The 15,605-nt window shown below is 36.8% G+C and overlaps 1 protein-coding gene across 4 annotated transcripts in view; it reads left to right on the top strand.

The window, feature by feature from the left end:
• The window catches only part of TLCD4 (TLC domain containing 4), a 40,450-nt gene that overhangs the window by 20,126 nt on the left and 4,719 nt on the right, over positions 1–15,605 (top strand). For all 4 annotated transcript variants that reach the window (XM_052802422.1, XM_052802421.1, XM_052802418.1 and 1 more), the window contains exons 2-6: positions 738–903; positions 5,524–5,613; positions 10,990–11,048; positions 12,913–13,007; positions 15,199–15,272. In XM_052802422.1, coding sequence (XP_052658382.1) covers positions 749–903; positions 5,524–5,613; positions 10,990–11,048; positions 12,913–13,007; positions 15,199–15,272 — 473 coding nt within the window. In that variant the 5' untranslated portion in view covers positions 738–748. The remainder of the gene's footprint in view (positions 1–737; positions 904–5,523; positions 5,614–10,989; positions 11,049–12,912; positions 13,008–15,198; positions 15,273–15,605) is intronic.

The raw sequence follows: 15,605 nt of genomic DNA, 5'->3' as shown, positions 1-15,605 counted from the left end.
AGAGACTGACATTTATGTTTGGAATTGTTTAGCTATTTATTTAGACCTCATGAAATAGCTAACATCTGAAAAGTGCATTAGCTCTGATGATAGGAAGCTTTTCAGTGTGCTCTGAAATTGTGCGAAGTTTAGACTTCCATGTGAAGAAGGAAAAGCTCAAATAGCATAGCCTACGTGCTATCACAGAGAAGCCCTCAACTGTGAATAAAGTGCAAATTGAGAACTGCTGTCTCTGTAAAGTATCCAAACATAAAGCTGTATTGAGGCTATTACTTCCTGAGGCTGACCTGAAGATCTCTCTACTGTGTTTATCTGATTTCATTGTTGCTTTTTCAAATCCCATTGACAGCAGTCAATCTGGTAAGAATGAGATGAGTTTTAACTTTGGAGCTTCTTGGGACAGGAGTGGAGGCTCCTGAGCAGGCGATTGCACTGGTCAGTGGTCCTCCCTGCCCTTTCTGTGTAGATAAAATACATGCGACTTTTGGCAACAAGAATGTGTAGTATGCAAATGTTTAAAAAAAAAAACAAACCCAAAACCAAAATGCAACTTTTACATATAAAAGTTTGGGGATACTTTTATACTATTAAGGCTTAAGTAGAAATGTTGAACAGGATGAAACTTTTAGTGAATAATATTTCTGTTGTTAAGTTAGCTGTCAAAAAACACTTTCTGTAGCTGCTTAAAATAGTTAAATGGAGAATAGACTGAAATTACCTTCTGCTTCTCTTCACAGGCTGAAGAACAATGGCTTCCTTCAGCAACCTGACTATTGGCATTGCTCTTGCCAGTTTTACTGTATTTCAGCTGCTGTTCCATGTTTTAAGTTCTTGGGTGTCAACACGAATAACACCTGGTTTTAACAATCTCAGCCAAAAAAGGAAGATCGAATGGAATTCAAGGTAGAGTGTTCAAAACAAACTACAGCTAATGACCTAACTGAAATTGTCAACATCTGAGCCACCTGTGTGTGTATATATAAAACTGCAGAAAATGTTATTAGTTAAACATCTGTAAAGATTAGAGGGACAGCTCTAGGCACTTGACAAATTCTGAATGTAAAATGCTGAAGCCCCTTCTTGAACACACATCATTACAAACACTTGTACATTAAATGCTTTGTTAGACAGTGATGCCCAAGTGAAAGTCAGTAAAAAAACAGTGACTGGTGAGAGGTAATAAGCTGAGTGGATTAGTTTTAAATGGCTTCTCTGTGACACTTCTAGTAAAGAAAAGAGGTACAAAATTCCCTTCCTGCAAACATACATGAAAATTGAAACTATTGCAATTTATTCCATGATCTAAATGCTAGTGTATGGTCATGCTTTTGGGTGCAAAGCAAATTGTTCTCTGTTCTCCTGGTGCAACTACACTACAACCTGTTTTATATAAGTTATGGTTTTCCAAGAAATTAGGCGAATCTTTGGTGTAGTATTGGAGTAAGGCGGGGTTAGACAGGTACATCTGTGTGTTGGTGGGGAAGGAGACTGCAAGAAGAAGAGGGGGAAGCCCTGACAGACACAGGGTACACATTCAGGAAATAGTTGTGGAAACTCAATCTAAAAACCTTCCTCACTCCATTTGTGTTTCTGGAGTACTGTCACTGGGAATGGATCCACCTGCATTACACTTGTCTTCTCAGAGCGCTATTGGAAACTTGTTCAACCCTGTGAATCTTTCCTGGGCACTTTCCTCTTTTTAAGCCATAAAGGAAGTACAGGGTAGTAATTGTAAATGGGATTATCACTGATGTTTTATTTGAAATATACTACTCTGAAAGGGTATATACAGTACACAAGCTTCTCCAGTTGAAATGAATTGATACAGTGTAACTTTATGCTTGAGTAGCCTATTACAACTTCAAAATATTCTTCAGGTGTTTCTCAAATTTGAAGCTCAAAAATGTGTACTGTATGGCTGTCACTGCACTCAAAATGTGTTAGTGGTATCACTGTTCCTCCTCAGTGCTGTTTAAAGGCAATATAAAAAATCAGGTGGATACTTTTAAGGTTGTTTCCATTGTTCTAGGCAGCATTAGCAACTCAAATAGTCTTGCCCTTCCATTTAGCAAATGTTCACCTGCAGTGTTCTTAAAGGCACCAGCTTAATTTCTGTTCGATCTTTGAATAATTACCTATCTGCCAGAACAACTTTGTAGGTTGCCAGTTCATGATATCAGTGCACCTTAGGTTTATCTCTATGTTACAGTTGATAATAGAGGCAGACAGGGAAACTAAACTAAACTGTTATCATGCTGGAGCTAAACTTTTGTCTCTAAGCCATGTCAAGTGACCTTGAATTGCATAATAGGCTTTCTGAGAACTTAGGCCATGCCTGGTAGCACTATGCTAAGTTGTAGTGCTTTGCATAACAATTTATGAATTGTTTCACACATCACAAGTGTGCTGGAAATAAGCTACTCTCTAATCTCTGGGCTACTTTGTAGTAAGGTGTTTAACTACTCAAGTTGATACAGCACCTCAGGCTGTGTCCTTTTTTACTTCTTTCTACATTTTTTCTTGGGGTTGTTAGCAGGATGTAGATGTTAGCACACAGATGAGTTGTGGTCCAGTGCTAGATCCAGTTCTAGAGTTAGAAGGCATGAAACACAGGGCATGAAGTGAAAGCAAGGCTAACTGTGCTTGCATTTCTACAAAAGGTTGACTGTTAACGCTGCTGACCAAACACAATGTTTTGTCAAGCTGCCTCATCACTCCGGTGTTTCACCAAAATGAAGAGACACCCCAAGGAGTATCTTATATGTTCAGAGAATGTAGATGGACATACATGTACTCTGCAGACAGCTGTGCGGGTGGAGAAGGTTACTATCTCCCAGTAAAATGAGTTGGGTTGACTTAAATGATTTAAAAGTAGATGGTTGTTATTTTGTCCTGTATTGAACTGGTGTAGGCAGTGCTCACACAAATGGTTCTGTTGGCAGTCCTGAAGGAAACTGGCACAGAGGATGGTTATGCATTTTTATCAGCTCAGCTGGGTCTGGAAGAGGGCATCTGCCTGAAATGAGCTGTAGCATTGAAAATACATTGTTACAGTTCAGAGGGTTTTGTAATCCAACATTTTTGCTGCAACTCTGGACTGTGTTTTCCATACTGTCAATTTGTTCATGCTGACCTTCCAAGAAGTAAGAACCAAAAAACTAATTGCTTCTGGAATCTTAAGTATGCAGACTCCCAAACTGAGTTAAAAACTATACTTTGACACAGATGTAGCATAACTCTTTAATTAGTTGTGCATAAATTCCTGTCATCTCTTCTATAATACATGTTTGTACTGCTATTAAGCAGTTGCAAAAATATATATATATTTTCAATAATAAAGGAACCAGTATGCCACTTATCAGTGCAACTTTTTTCTTTGCAGTTTAATGAGGAGTTAAAGGATGCAAGCTTTGACAGTAATTTCAAGCAAATGTACGGAGCTTGACAGCTTGACCTAGATTCCATATTAAAATGGAGTGTTGCACTATTTCCCTTCTTCTGTCCCCTCTTCTATGGAGAAACTTCAAAGTCCAGAGTCAAGGAGAAAATCTGCTTTTTTTCTTTCTTTCTTTTCTTTTTTTTCCCCCTCCCCCTTCAAGTGCTGTGCTTGTGCATAGCTTGTATTCTAAACATTAAGGTTTGGATAAACAGCCGCTCCTGAGACAAACTGCAACTGTAAACTAATGAGCTATATTCTAGGACAAATTTTACTTCTTTCAGCATTATCTTCTCCTAAAGTTCAAAAATTCCAGGTATTTCTCAAACACTAATATTATATGCCATCCTTTGTTTTAAAAAGGAAGCATAGTTCCTAGCTCTCTGTTAATTTTGTGTTGCAAGAGTAGACATCTTAATTAAACTATTAATTATCATTAACATTCTGATAACTAAATTTTCTTTTTTTTGTTAAAAAAAAAAAGCAAAAAAAAAAAAGGCAGCCTGTGCTATAATGGTTAGTAAATGTTGTCATCCAGCTTGTTACATTTGACTATTCATATTATATTAACCTCCATTAATTTTTTGGAATGCTGTTGAAAAAGCTGCTGAAAATAGCATGATGATACTCTTTAAACAAATTGTAAATATAGACTTATTTTATGAAAAGTTACAGAATCTTCTAATGCCAATAGATGATAATATAACTTCTGGGAACAGACTAGGGATTATAACCTGCACTTTCTTTGCAAAGTCTTCCACAGGAAGTAAGATGTTTTCTTCAAATCTTACATGGTAGAGTTTAGACTCCTGAGAGTGACTTATGCACACTTAAAATATTAATAACTTCCAAATACATGTATTCAATATGTACAAAGACAAGACTAATAACTAACAGCATCTATACATTTGTGTGCATATTGTTAATGCTGTGAATATGCTGCAGAGGTGTTTCTGATCACACAGCGTTGAACTTAAGAGTTCTCCTCTTTCAAATAGTATCCATGATTTAGTAGAGCTATTTTGGAGCATAACTTTTTTTTCTTCCTAGCCACACTTGAAAAGTAGGAAAGCAGACACTAGCTACGCAGTATTAGGTGCAGTTTATAGTAGTGTTAAACCCATGGCTAGAGGAACAAGGTTACACATTTTTGGACCCATGCCCATTGCATTGTTCTACCTTCCAAGAATACATGTGGACTCAAAAAGGGCAGGAATGGCCTTGGCCTGCGTGCTGGCAGAAACCCTGCCAGGGTCTCTGTAAATAGGTAATTCTCTTTAAGTGCTTGTTAACATTCAGAGTTTATCTACAGTGTGCATGCAGCCTGTACACTTGAGACTGATGTCTTTGGGGAAAAAAAGTGTTTAGTACCCAAGTATGGACAAGGCAACTCTGATTACTGTGACTTTATATAGGACAAGAGGAGTATAAAATAAAGCTGCAAGCTGCTAGTTCAGATGAACCTGTAGCTGTTATACCTCAGATATTCAGCTACAACCTTTTGTTATACAAGTTTTCTTTTTGAAAACCAGAATCTACTTCAAATGCACTAGAAATTGTTTCTGAAACTTTCCTTGATGGGATTTGTCATTTAATGCCCCTGTTTCCAAAACCTGAGCTTGGCAGATTTATTATGGTTTATCTGTTAATTTGGTGCCTGAAAGGAGAAGCCTGCTGCTGCAGGACTCATGGGCCAATCTGAATATGAAATCTTCATATTCAAGATTTTCCAGCAAATGGGACAATACAGTAAGTACTTGTTAGAGAACTGGATGTCATATTGTCTTTAAGGATTCATTAATATATGGGATAATTGGAGGAAAACGTAGATCTCAGTTACTTTAAGACCCTACTTTCTGTTTAACCGCGCACACCCCCGCCCTGTTTCAGTCTAGTGTATTCCTTCTTTTTGACTGTTTTTCTCACCTGTCATTGTGTAAGTGGTTGGATATAGTGTAAAGAAGAGATGATTGCTTCCACAGAGGTATCAATGCAGTTGAGAATGTCTTTGGAAACATCCTAGCTTAAGCACAGTACAGAAAGTTATGAATGGCAGTACCTCCTTGTGACTGTGATCTCTTTTTCAGGACAGTGTCCACATTCCACGCCTTGGTGGTTGGTGGGTTTTGCCTATATATTTTGTTGTATGATGACGCTGTTAATGCTGACCATCTCTGGTAAGGCATTTTACGTGTATGTTTTGTTTACACAATAAAATAACATAATTGAGAAGGAAAAAAAATCCTGCAGTGTATTAATTACTGAAATAATTGTTTCATTTCCTATTAAAATATGCAGTTGTGATGTGTCCATTTTTATGTCTGTACTATTTGATAATTCCAAATTATTTTGTCAGTATTAATGTCTTAGTGCATTGTGTCTCTGAAGTGGAATAGATAAAATACAAGCAATTGATTTGAGATAGCATATTAAATTACTAAAGTATAGAACCAAGAGTGTAACTGTAAGTCAGCATGACTGAAACTATGCTATTTAGTGTAATAATTTTAAAGTGAAATTGAAATGCTGTTGCAGGTCCGCAGTGTGTGTGTGGCAAAAAGCTGGAGGGGCCTATTAAATGTATAAAAGGTGTATGTCTAAATTGATAAATTAAGATATTTATATTTTTGCCTCCCATAAAGCTTCTATCAATCTTTGTTTTTAAAAAAGTATGACAGTTTCAAGTGCTGTCTTAACAAGCAATAGGAAGATTTAACAAGTGGACTTCTAATATTTTTTCTAGTTAACAAAATATTCTATATTAAGCTTATCTCTTCTTGATTTCTAGTTATATTGTTTTGTTTCACACTTTTTTGAGGGAGGAGGAACAAGATGGCTTCATTTTAGTTGAGTCAATTATAGATTGCTATTGATGTTTTGACATTTCACTCATCCTCTGGTATTCTTTCCCTATAGAAGGAAGAGCCCATATTTTTCCTGAAGACTAACTAACTACTTTAAGTTTAATTCCATATTTCTGTCATAGCCTGTTGTTTTTAAACTTGTCAAAAGACCACACTGTGAGTCAGTTTAAACTTACATAAATTTAACATCCAATGCTGCTTCTGCTCTTTTGATACTGTAAATTAATGACAATGCAGTGTGGACTAGACAGGATTGGGTACTTGAAGCGCAGCCACTGACTTATGTGGCTTTAATAAATGTAACACTAATCCATAACACAAATTTAGGCAACATTGGCCTCTTCTGTATGTAGTGATACATGATTAAATTGTTGGATTTTTTTTCATTGCATTCTGGTATCTTTAGAGAGACCAAATATAGTCTGAATATCTTATGATACTGTTAACCATGTTGAAAAGCAGCACGTTATTATAACTCTCTCAGTGTGTGTTGTGGTAAGCTTTATCAGATAGAAGCTTTTATCCTGGTTTGTTTGAGTAGACCTTGTTCTAAACAGTACAAAAGAAGTCATGAATGGCAGAAATAAAAGTCTCTTGGTGATGATAAATAAATTGAGTCTTCACATTTACTAAATTTTCCTGGTATAATTCCAGGAAAAATTCAAATTAAGCAGAAATCGAACCACTTTTTGTTCTTAGTAAATTTCAGAAAAGTTATGTTAGATATTTTTGTGTACTGCATTGAAAACTTAATCTTGCTTATGGAGCCTTAGCATCGTAGATTATGTAAAAACATTAAATCTTAAAAGACAAAATCCTTCTTCCTTTGGGGGAATTTTTTTCTGTATTTCTACTGTTGCTTCTAATTCGTTTCTTCTGTTTGGATATGTTTACAATGATTGCTATCAGTGGTTTTATTTACATTTGGAAGACTTTATATATATATATTTAAAAATCTAGTGTAAGTATATCTAATCTTTGTGTTTTAAATCAAAGCTTCAGATTCATTTCATGGCAGTATTTCTGTAAATTGTTTCTCAGTCAAAATTATCTTAGTGGTTTCAGGAATTCGTTAGTTAAAAGTGCACAAAACACATGCAAGGTGTGGAAATCAGTATTTTTAGTTATCAAACTAATAATTTTAAAATGTGTGAAGTATCACTTAGTGTATTTAAGACAGATGCAATGATTTGAATTCAAGTTCATGCAAATGATTAAGTGCAAAGGAAGACCAAACATAATATTGCCCATGGCTTTGCAAGTACTTGCAGACATCCTGTAAGTAAAATACAACTTTGTGTTAGGCTGTCTTCTGCCAGTGAAGCCAGAATCATAGGGTGGTTTCCTCAGAATTTGCAGATATACTTTTTCTTCTAAGGCTGACTTTTACATTACTCTTAAAAAATGAGATGGCTAGCATTAGTCTATGCATTCCCCATATGTCATATTGGTTCCCAGTACACAATAATTAAAGCTTTAGTTGAACATGCAGAGCTTTAACCATTTTCTTTTTCCAGTCTGTTTTATGGCTTAGCTGTATGTTAAGTCTTAAGCTGCTGATCATTTTTAAGTTGATTCATAGCTGAATCCACATAGTCTTGATTTTAATTGAATAAGACTGAAGAGGGAAAAAAAAAAAAAAGGGAAACGCCAGATGGACTGTGGCAATGCTCAGTCTTGAAATCTAATGCCCTTTTGAAATGCAGGCATAAGCTGTGGGACTTGGTTATTTACAGATATGAAGGATGCATAAGCCTTTCTGTAGGAGTCTCTTATTAACAATACAAGAAACATTTGTGAATCTAGTTTCAGTAGTTTGTATGTAAATGTTCAGGAATCCTTCACACAGCTTTCTTGCACTGTTCTAACCCAGGTAGCCTGAAAACATTACACAGATGCTCTGATTTTAGACTACTGGGAAGGTTTTGATACAGACACTCTTTCCCTCTAGTTACTGCCACCATCTTTGTGTAGTCATTGACTGTATGACAGTATCCAATCAGTTCTTTTCTGTGGGATTTAAAGATATTTATATCTGTAATGGAAAATCACAAGTTCTGAGCCTCTACGTATGTCACCTTAACTTTTGGGTTCATGCAAAGCTTAAATGCATGGTGGTGATGATACCCATATGTCTTGAAAGGGATCAGGACTCCTGCTACTAAGGGTTTGGGTTCAGTGGAGAGAGGATGTGGTATTACTGTCAGGTAATGCCTGAAACTAGATACGATAGATCCTAACAAAGGATAATAAAGATTGGAGCATTGGTAAGTTACAGGGAAGCATCAGTCTGGTGTATGTATACCTTTTTTGATGGTCTAGGATTTCTCATAACACTTTGCCTTTTTTTCTATATGTAATACAGACTAGCTAACATAGATGATGTAGAAATTGTTTTTGAGGTGGTGAGAATAACACAGTAGAAAATGTGGAGGTGGTAGAGATCAGATAAGGAGAGGAAGAAGATATAAATAAGTGAATTAAGTTCTAGCTTCACAGAAGAGCAGGCTTTTTCATATGACTGTCCACTTTACAGTCATTAGACTTTTTGAAGTCTGGCGTTTGATTAGCATTTTGTATGACTCTGTATCTGCAAAACAGTTTGAAGGAAGTCAGTCATGTGGACTTTTGTTTGTTATATCTGCCTGTCCATGTTCATTTGCCACACATACCTCCTTACCAATCACAAAAGAAATAGCTCTTCCCTTTTGCTTATTCAAGTCACTCCCTGTTTGTCACTCCTGGCTCTTGCTTGCATCAAAACTAGGCTGCAAACATCAGGGCTCATAAGCTCCATTGCACTTCCTGTTCAAGGAGATAGGTCAGGAAATCCAGAAGATTTTAGACTAAATTTGAAGTTTTCCATTAATTGAGATTAATTTGGGATTCTAACATGGACTCTTCTTGAAGGGATGTGACAGATGGGTAGTGCAGCCATATATGTTGTTGAAGTGTTGCTTTAGAAAGTCTAGGGAAGGTTTGCTGCAAGGTGACCGTTCTTATCGAAAGAATGAAAGGAAATGAATCATTCCCTGTCTCATCCAGTCAAGTCATGTTTACCAATATCAAGGAACCAATTTCATATACTCAGTCCTTTGCATCTTCTCTGGAGAAGAATATGAAGGTTCTTGAGCACAGGCTAGATCTTGGTAATGTGCTGAAGTGTGTTGGGAGTACTTACAAGTTTCATTATGTTGCTGCTGCCACAGCTGGGAGCCCTAATGGGAGGGCTGTAACTATTTACAGAGTTTCTGCTAAAGTTGTGAGAACACATCTGTCTGTGCCCTGTGTCTAGCTGTGACTTTCAGAAGAGCTACACCTAAAGAAGCACTCAGCCCACAACCTACGTAGCTCATGAAACCAGGTTTTGAAGCCATGGAGAAATGTTCCTGTCTGCAGTCGTAGTTAAGAGAGCCTCTATGGCCAATCTGAAGAGATGGAGTGAGCTCCAGGCTCTCCTGGTAATGTTTTTCCTCACGTAATGGCAGAATTCTGGTTTTGTGAGTCCTTCTATTTTTCTGTAAGCCACCTCTCACACAGGGAAGCAGTTAGTTTTAGATGCTAAGAAAGCTTTAAAATTTAGCGAACAGATTGTAATAATACAGGAAATCTCTTCCGCTGCTTCATTCCAATAGGATTAAAAAATAACAGCTAAGTAATAGCATTTTACTGCTTTCTAGCTGAGGTAGACTTTGTATTGGAGGTGGCTGTAAGCATAGTTATATTAATTTTTTTTCTCAAAAGGTTTACAACAAAGATTGCTTTCACAGCTTGTCTTGAGCAGTCCACATTCTATAAATCTGTAGACCTGTCACTTGAAGCTCATTTCATACTTACACAAAACATATCCAGATTAGATGCACAACTTAGTTGAAAAAGAAAGTTATGGCCTTTATGGCAAGGAAAAGAGATACGCTTACCAAACTCCTCAAAATAGGAACGCACAGAGGACAGTGGAGGAAAGAACAAATATTACTTGCTGTAATGTGGATGCTTCCCTTTCTTGAGCTGTATTCACAAGTTTGGGTTTGTTGAATATCCTAGAGGAACTGAAATTGTGTGTGTGCTGTTAAGAGCTTTGCCTGCTGAATGTTTGGCACCAAAAGGGAAGGGACAGAAGGTGTGAAACTACTCTGAAAAGCATTCCTCCTCGAACGTTCCTTCGCTCCAAAGAACTGGCAAATAATTCCTTTCCTGTCTCCTTGTACTCTGTTTATCCCTATAAGTATCCATCCTCTTATGAATATGAAAAGCACCAGCTGAGCAAGATATTTTTGTCATCCTTAACAAAGTTTTAACACTGGCAGAAGAACAAAAATGGAGATGCAGAGTGTCAGTTAAAGGGCTGAGACACTGCCTGGGCTGTTCTCTCTTATCCTCTGTTTCCAGAGAAGCCAGCTCAGCGTGCTTGCTGGGTTTCAGTTCTAGTCTGTAGCAAGGCTCTTTGGGCTTTCTCTACCCCAAGGCAGGGGATAATTCTGATTAGGGTAGTTAGTAGATGTCTTCTACCTGGGTGGAGAATGAATCCATCTTCATGACTAGGACCTTTCTTAACCAAATCTCGTAACAGCTTACTGATGGGCCAAGAATAAGGTGACCTGATGGACGTTATGTGTTTGATATGTGTATGTCCTTTGCAAATTACCTTGTTATAAAGGCTGTAACTATGTATTTTTGCTATGTTTACAGGGGTGACCCTTCAATTGTGAAACTGAATATTGCTATTACTACAGGCTACCTCATTTCTGGTAATTATGCAATGTGTATATAACACACACAACCTGTATATTTATATTGAGTCACTATGCCTATATATTTATACTGAGCCACTATGCTGGAGATGTAATATGTGTATACAATACAGTTTCTACTGTGGCTTTTAAAATTGCTAATGGAGTTGTGGGTTGTGGTGAAATCACAGGATCTTGCCAGCGGATGTTAAAGATGGAATGATATCTCCCCAAGCACTGAGAAAATGCCACTGTGTGGCTTTATGATGGTTTCATACACAACCACCAACTCCAGCTCAGTTTTGTCCTTCAGCCAATTGAGAAGGTGTTAAAGCAGTGCCCTTCATTCCCTTCAGGGTGTCTGCAACTCGTAGCTTTTTTATTGTTTGTTTCTTCCTGTGACCTCAGAATGCTGGCAGAAGAATTTTAGTAACCCTCAATACAAGCTGAGGCAAGTGATGCCATAGGATCTTGTCTGCCCACCTTTTAGTCTCACTTTAAGCCAAAATTTAGTCGTGTATAAAACATGGAAATTTTAAATTATTTTCTTGGTATGGCATTTACCCCTACATATGATTTGTGTTCTTAATTATTTACTGTCAACTAAAATTGGCATGGGAATTTTGCTACAAAATGCTTTGGAGCTTTCTTTTATGGGGTGTGGGGATAATACTGACTTATCAAAGCAAAAACTTGTTGTGACTTGGACTATTTTCAGGGAAAACTTCTCATGTTAGGCTGGAGTCTCTGGTCAGAGACGGGGCTGTGGACTTGATCATCTCTCAGACTACATTTCTTATCCCAGTGGAACTGATAATCTGGTGATCAGCACACTCAGTTAAACTGTGGGTTAGTTTAAGTCTCTGTTTTTTTCCGTAAGAACTTCAGCTCTCATGTTTAAATTCATTGGTATCTATTTTTGAATAATCATGCATTAGTCTTTCTTTACGAATTAATGAATGCCTTTGAACAGAGACCTGAACCTGGCCACTCATTCTCTCTCACTTCCTTCTATAGTTAATGTTTAATTATTAATAGGAGGTGGAACAGCTATGTCAGATGATACAGAATCCTGCCTGAGGATAGCTAATATAAAAGAGATCAAGGCACTCACTGGAGATACAAAAAGCACAGGGGTAAAGTCTTTGATTTGGAACCTTGGTCACTAATATTCCAGTCCAAAGTACTCATTTGGAGAAAGTAGGGGCAGAAATTGCTTGTTCCAGTACAGAAAAGAAAATCTTCTGGAATCTCAGACCATCATGGGAGCAGAAAGAACTTTTCTGTCGAAGCTTTCCTTTTAACACTAACTCAGGTCCACTGTATCGCTTCTGCAGGAACTGAAAATTCTGATTAAATAAAGCAAACTTGCTTCTCATTCCAAGTGCCCCTTGCAAAATATTCTTGGTAAATTATTCCCTGTTTGCTAATATAACTACTTTTTGATTCAGAAGTTCCCCATAATAGATCTCTGCATTTATTGCATGTATTTGTATATTGGCTATGTCCCCTGTAGCTGGTCCCTCCTTTCTTTTTTTGTCACTTGTTCAAATTTTTGGGTTCATAAGTGTGAAGTCTTGCTATAAGATTTGGGATCCACTTTTTCTTTCCAAAATATTTCAGCTAAAGCTATTGCCTCTACTTCCGTTGATGTGGAAAGTAATAATTTATGGCAACTGTTGGAAGAATACTGTTGCCTATATGCTTTCACTAAAATAAAGTCTTTAGGATAAAGATGATCTCTTCAGGGATAATGAATTCAGAGGGTTTCTACTGATGCCATATGTTGGCATTTATACCTCTAAAACTTAGAGAAACACTATTCTGAGGTCAATGGTAGTATAATAAGTTGTTCTTTATCGTTATTTCTTTTCTCTTGCAGATTTGTTGCTTATTATTTACTACTGGAAGGCAATTGGTGACAAATTTTTTGTAATACATCACTTGGCAGCTCTGTATGCTTACTATTTTGTACTGGTGAGTGCTGTATTTTCCAGTAACATAACAAGCAGATGAGATTGAAGACAATGCTTTTATAGATCTCATTTGCTTAATGTTTAAAAAAATTCTTCACTGGTTGGTATATTAGCTTTGTGAAAGGCATTTTTATATTTTCAATCATCATTACTTTCTAAATGGTTTTATCAGTCATTTGTGGTAAGTGCATGCCTTTTCAGTGTTACAGTCCTTCAACAAAAATGTGTAACTTTAACTGCTGAAATTAAAACTCTTCTCAGTTTTTGCTGTAGGGAGACTTTGACAGAGGGGCTTTTCACATGGTTGTAGAAGGAGGTTTCAAACAAAACCACAAGTCTGAATATTTAGTTGGAAAATTAAAAGGAAATGTTTTCAAGTGGTTATGTTCTGCTTTGTGATTGTATTTGCAAGGCCATGAGGTCAGTGATCCCTAACTCTGGTGACTGTACTACTATCAGCTGGGTGTGTTTTTTCTGGAGTGTGTTTTTTTTCTTTTTCAATTTTTATTTATTTTTTTAAAATCTGTTATGACACAAACTGATCCTCTGAGACTTCTTGTTTAAGATTACTTCGGTGGGGAAACAGTGGATGATTAACTGTATATATCTATAAGTATCTGTGGCATACATACATTGAAGGGAAAAGGGGAAGAGAAGGATACTGTTCTAGGATAAAGACTAACTTAGTTACTCTTTGCTGCTGCTGGAATTTCTCAAAGATGCCTATGTGACTTCGTAGAAATCCTACTGACCTCCAGAATAATGCTCCTGAATTTCTTCTGAAAAGGTCATTCAGTAAATAAAGAAATCTTATAAAATACAATTTACTTCATTTACCACATTTCTTTCCCTGCCTACTGTGTGAATCCCAGGCTTACAATTCTAAAAATGTCAAGATGCCAGATTACTCTCATATTTCCCATGTAATGGTTTAAAGAGGATGAAGTATACTGACAAGTAAATACTCTGTTTCGGGTTGAAGATAATTAGATCTACTAATATTATCATGGATGAAAGTGTGTAAGAGCTGAATATTAGAGAAATGAAAATACAACTACCAAGGCTAATCCCTGATGCCGAAAATTCATTACTTGTTTCTGGAGTACAGAGAAAGCGTAGTCTTAGTGTGAATTTCTTTTAAAGCAGTTCTTATTATTTGGGTATAGCTCTGCCCTTGGATGTCTCTGTGTTACTCTCATTCTCTTATCTTCAGAGAAAGTTACTTATAAGTATCTTTTGGCAAAAATTGCTCTGGAAGATAGGAGAGAATTTGATTAAGAATGCCGATTTTCCTCTTCGGTGTAGTGCAAACTGACATGAAATGCCTGAAGTAGTGGGCATTAGCATGCTTGGTGGGGGAAAGAGGAATCATGACACACTGCATAGGTTGTCCAGGAGACCTACTGAAATTTTTAAAAATATCTTTTTATCTCTACATCTGCAAACTGCTGCTTACCCAGCCATTGTGTAATGGGATACTGTTTCCAGCATAACCAAATGATAAGGCAGAGAATATGCTGTACTTTGTCACTTGGAGAAAAGTGCTCAGTTACAATGTCTATCAGCGGAAATATACCATGCAGTTATCTGGATACTGGCACGGAGAAGATGTGCTGTTCTTCCAACCCACAGGGCAAGGCAGGGACTGTCACAGAGCTGGTGAAATTTCCCCTGCAGTGGGGAGGAGAGAAGAAAGGGCTTTATGTACCCTTTCTGCTGCCAAATAAGAGCTGGGAATTCATCTTCACTTTGGCAAATTATCTTCCTAAAACAATGCAGGGATGTTTTTCTTTAGCTTACAGTGTTTCTGTTTGGGCTTGTTTAAACATTGAGAAGTCCAAAATATTTATAATTCTCTTAGACAGTAACGGTAGCATTATAATTATAACTTATGACTACTTGTGCCAGTCTTTTCTAGCTAGCTTTCTGTGGCCACTGAATTGTAAGTCTTTTAAAGATTTATTTAAAGTAAGAAACTACTAATTTGAGATACCTGAAGGACAATTGCAGCTTTTGTAGTAAACCTGATTTTGAATTGTAAGGAAGTTGACCACAGCTGGTAAACTCGCTTACTATCAGTTTTAATAAAGAAGTTGAGATGTTGTGTCATTCTCTGTATACTTGAAGACTTTAATCCAGATTTCACATCTACATTGTTGATTTTTGTATGTCTATTTTGTTTTACTAACCAGAGCAAAGGTCTGTTGGCTTATTTTGGAAACTTCCGTCTGCTTGCAGAGTTCTCCACTCCTTTTGTCAATCAGCGGTAAGTGGTTAGGGAATTTTTTCATAGTTCTTTTAAATTTTAATCTGTATTATTATTCCTGTCACTGAGGAAGCTTTTGTTGTTGTTGTTGAATGTCTGCTGAAAGGAAATTTATATATATTGAACTAAGGATTACTATGTGGAAACCTTTTTTGCTATGAAAACTTTTTGCTGCTATAACTGCAACAGTATAACTAATGTATTCCCCCTTGAGTTCCTTTTTCGAGTAGACCAGCCTTCATATGAAATGCCAAATTTTTATGAAACTGCTGAACAAAAAAGTTCACAGATTTAATATTGTTAATTAGCCTTTGTATGTTCATTTAATTATTA

The sequence above is a fragment of the Harpia harpyja genome, chromosome 11 (genome assembly GCF_026419915.1).
Source record: "Harpia harpyja isolate bHarHar1 chromosome 11, bHarHar1 primary haplotype, whole genome shotgun sequence".
In the NCBI taxonomy this organism is placed as follows: domain Eukaryota; kingdom Metazoa; phylum Chordata; class Aves; order Accipitriformes; family Accipitridae; genus Harpia; species Harpia harpyja.
The sequence above is the reverse complement of the archived record's forward strand: the minus strand, read 5'-3'. Positions and strand labels throughout refer to the sequence as shown.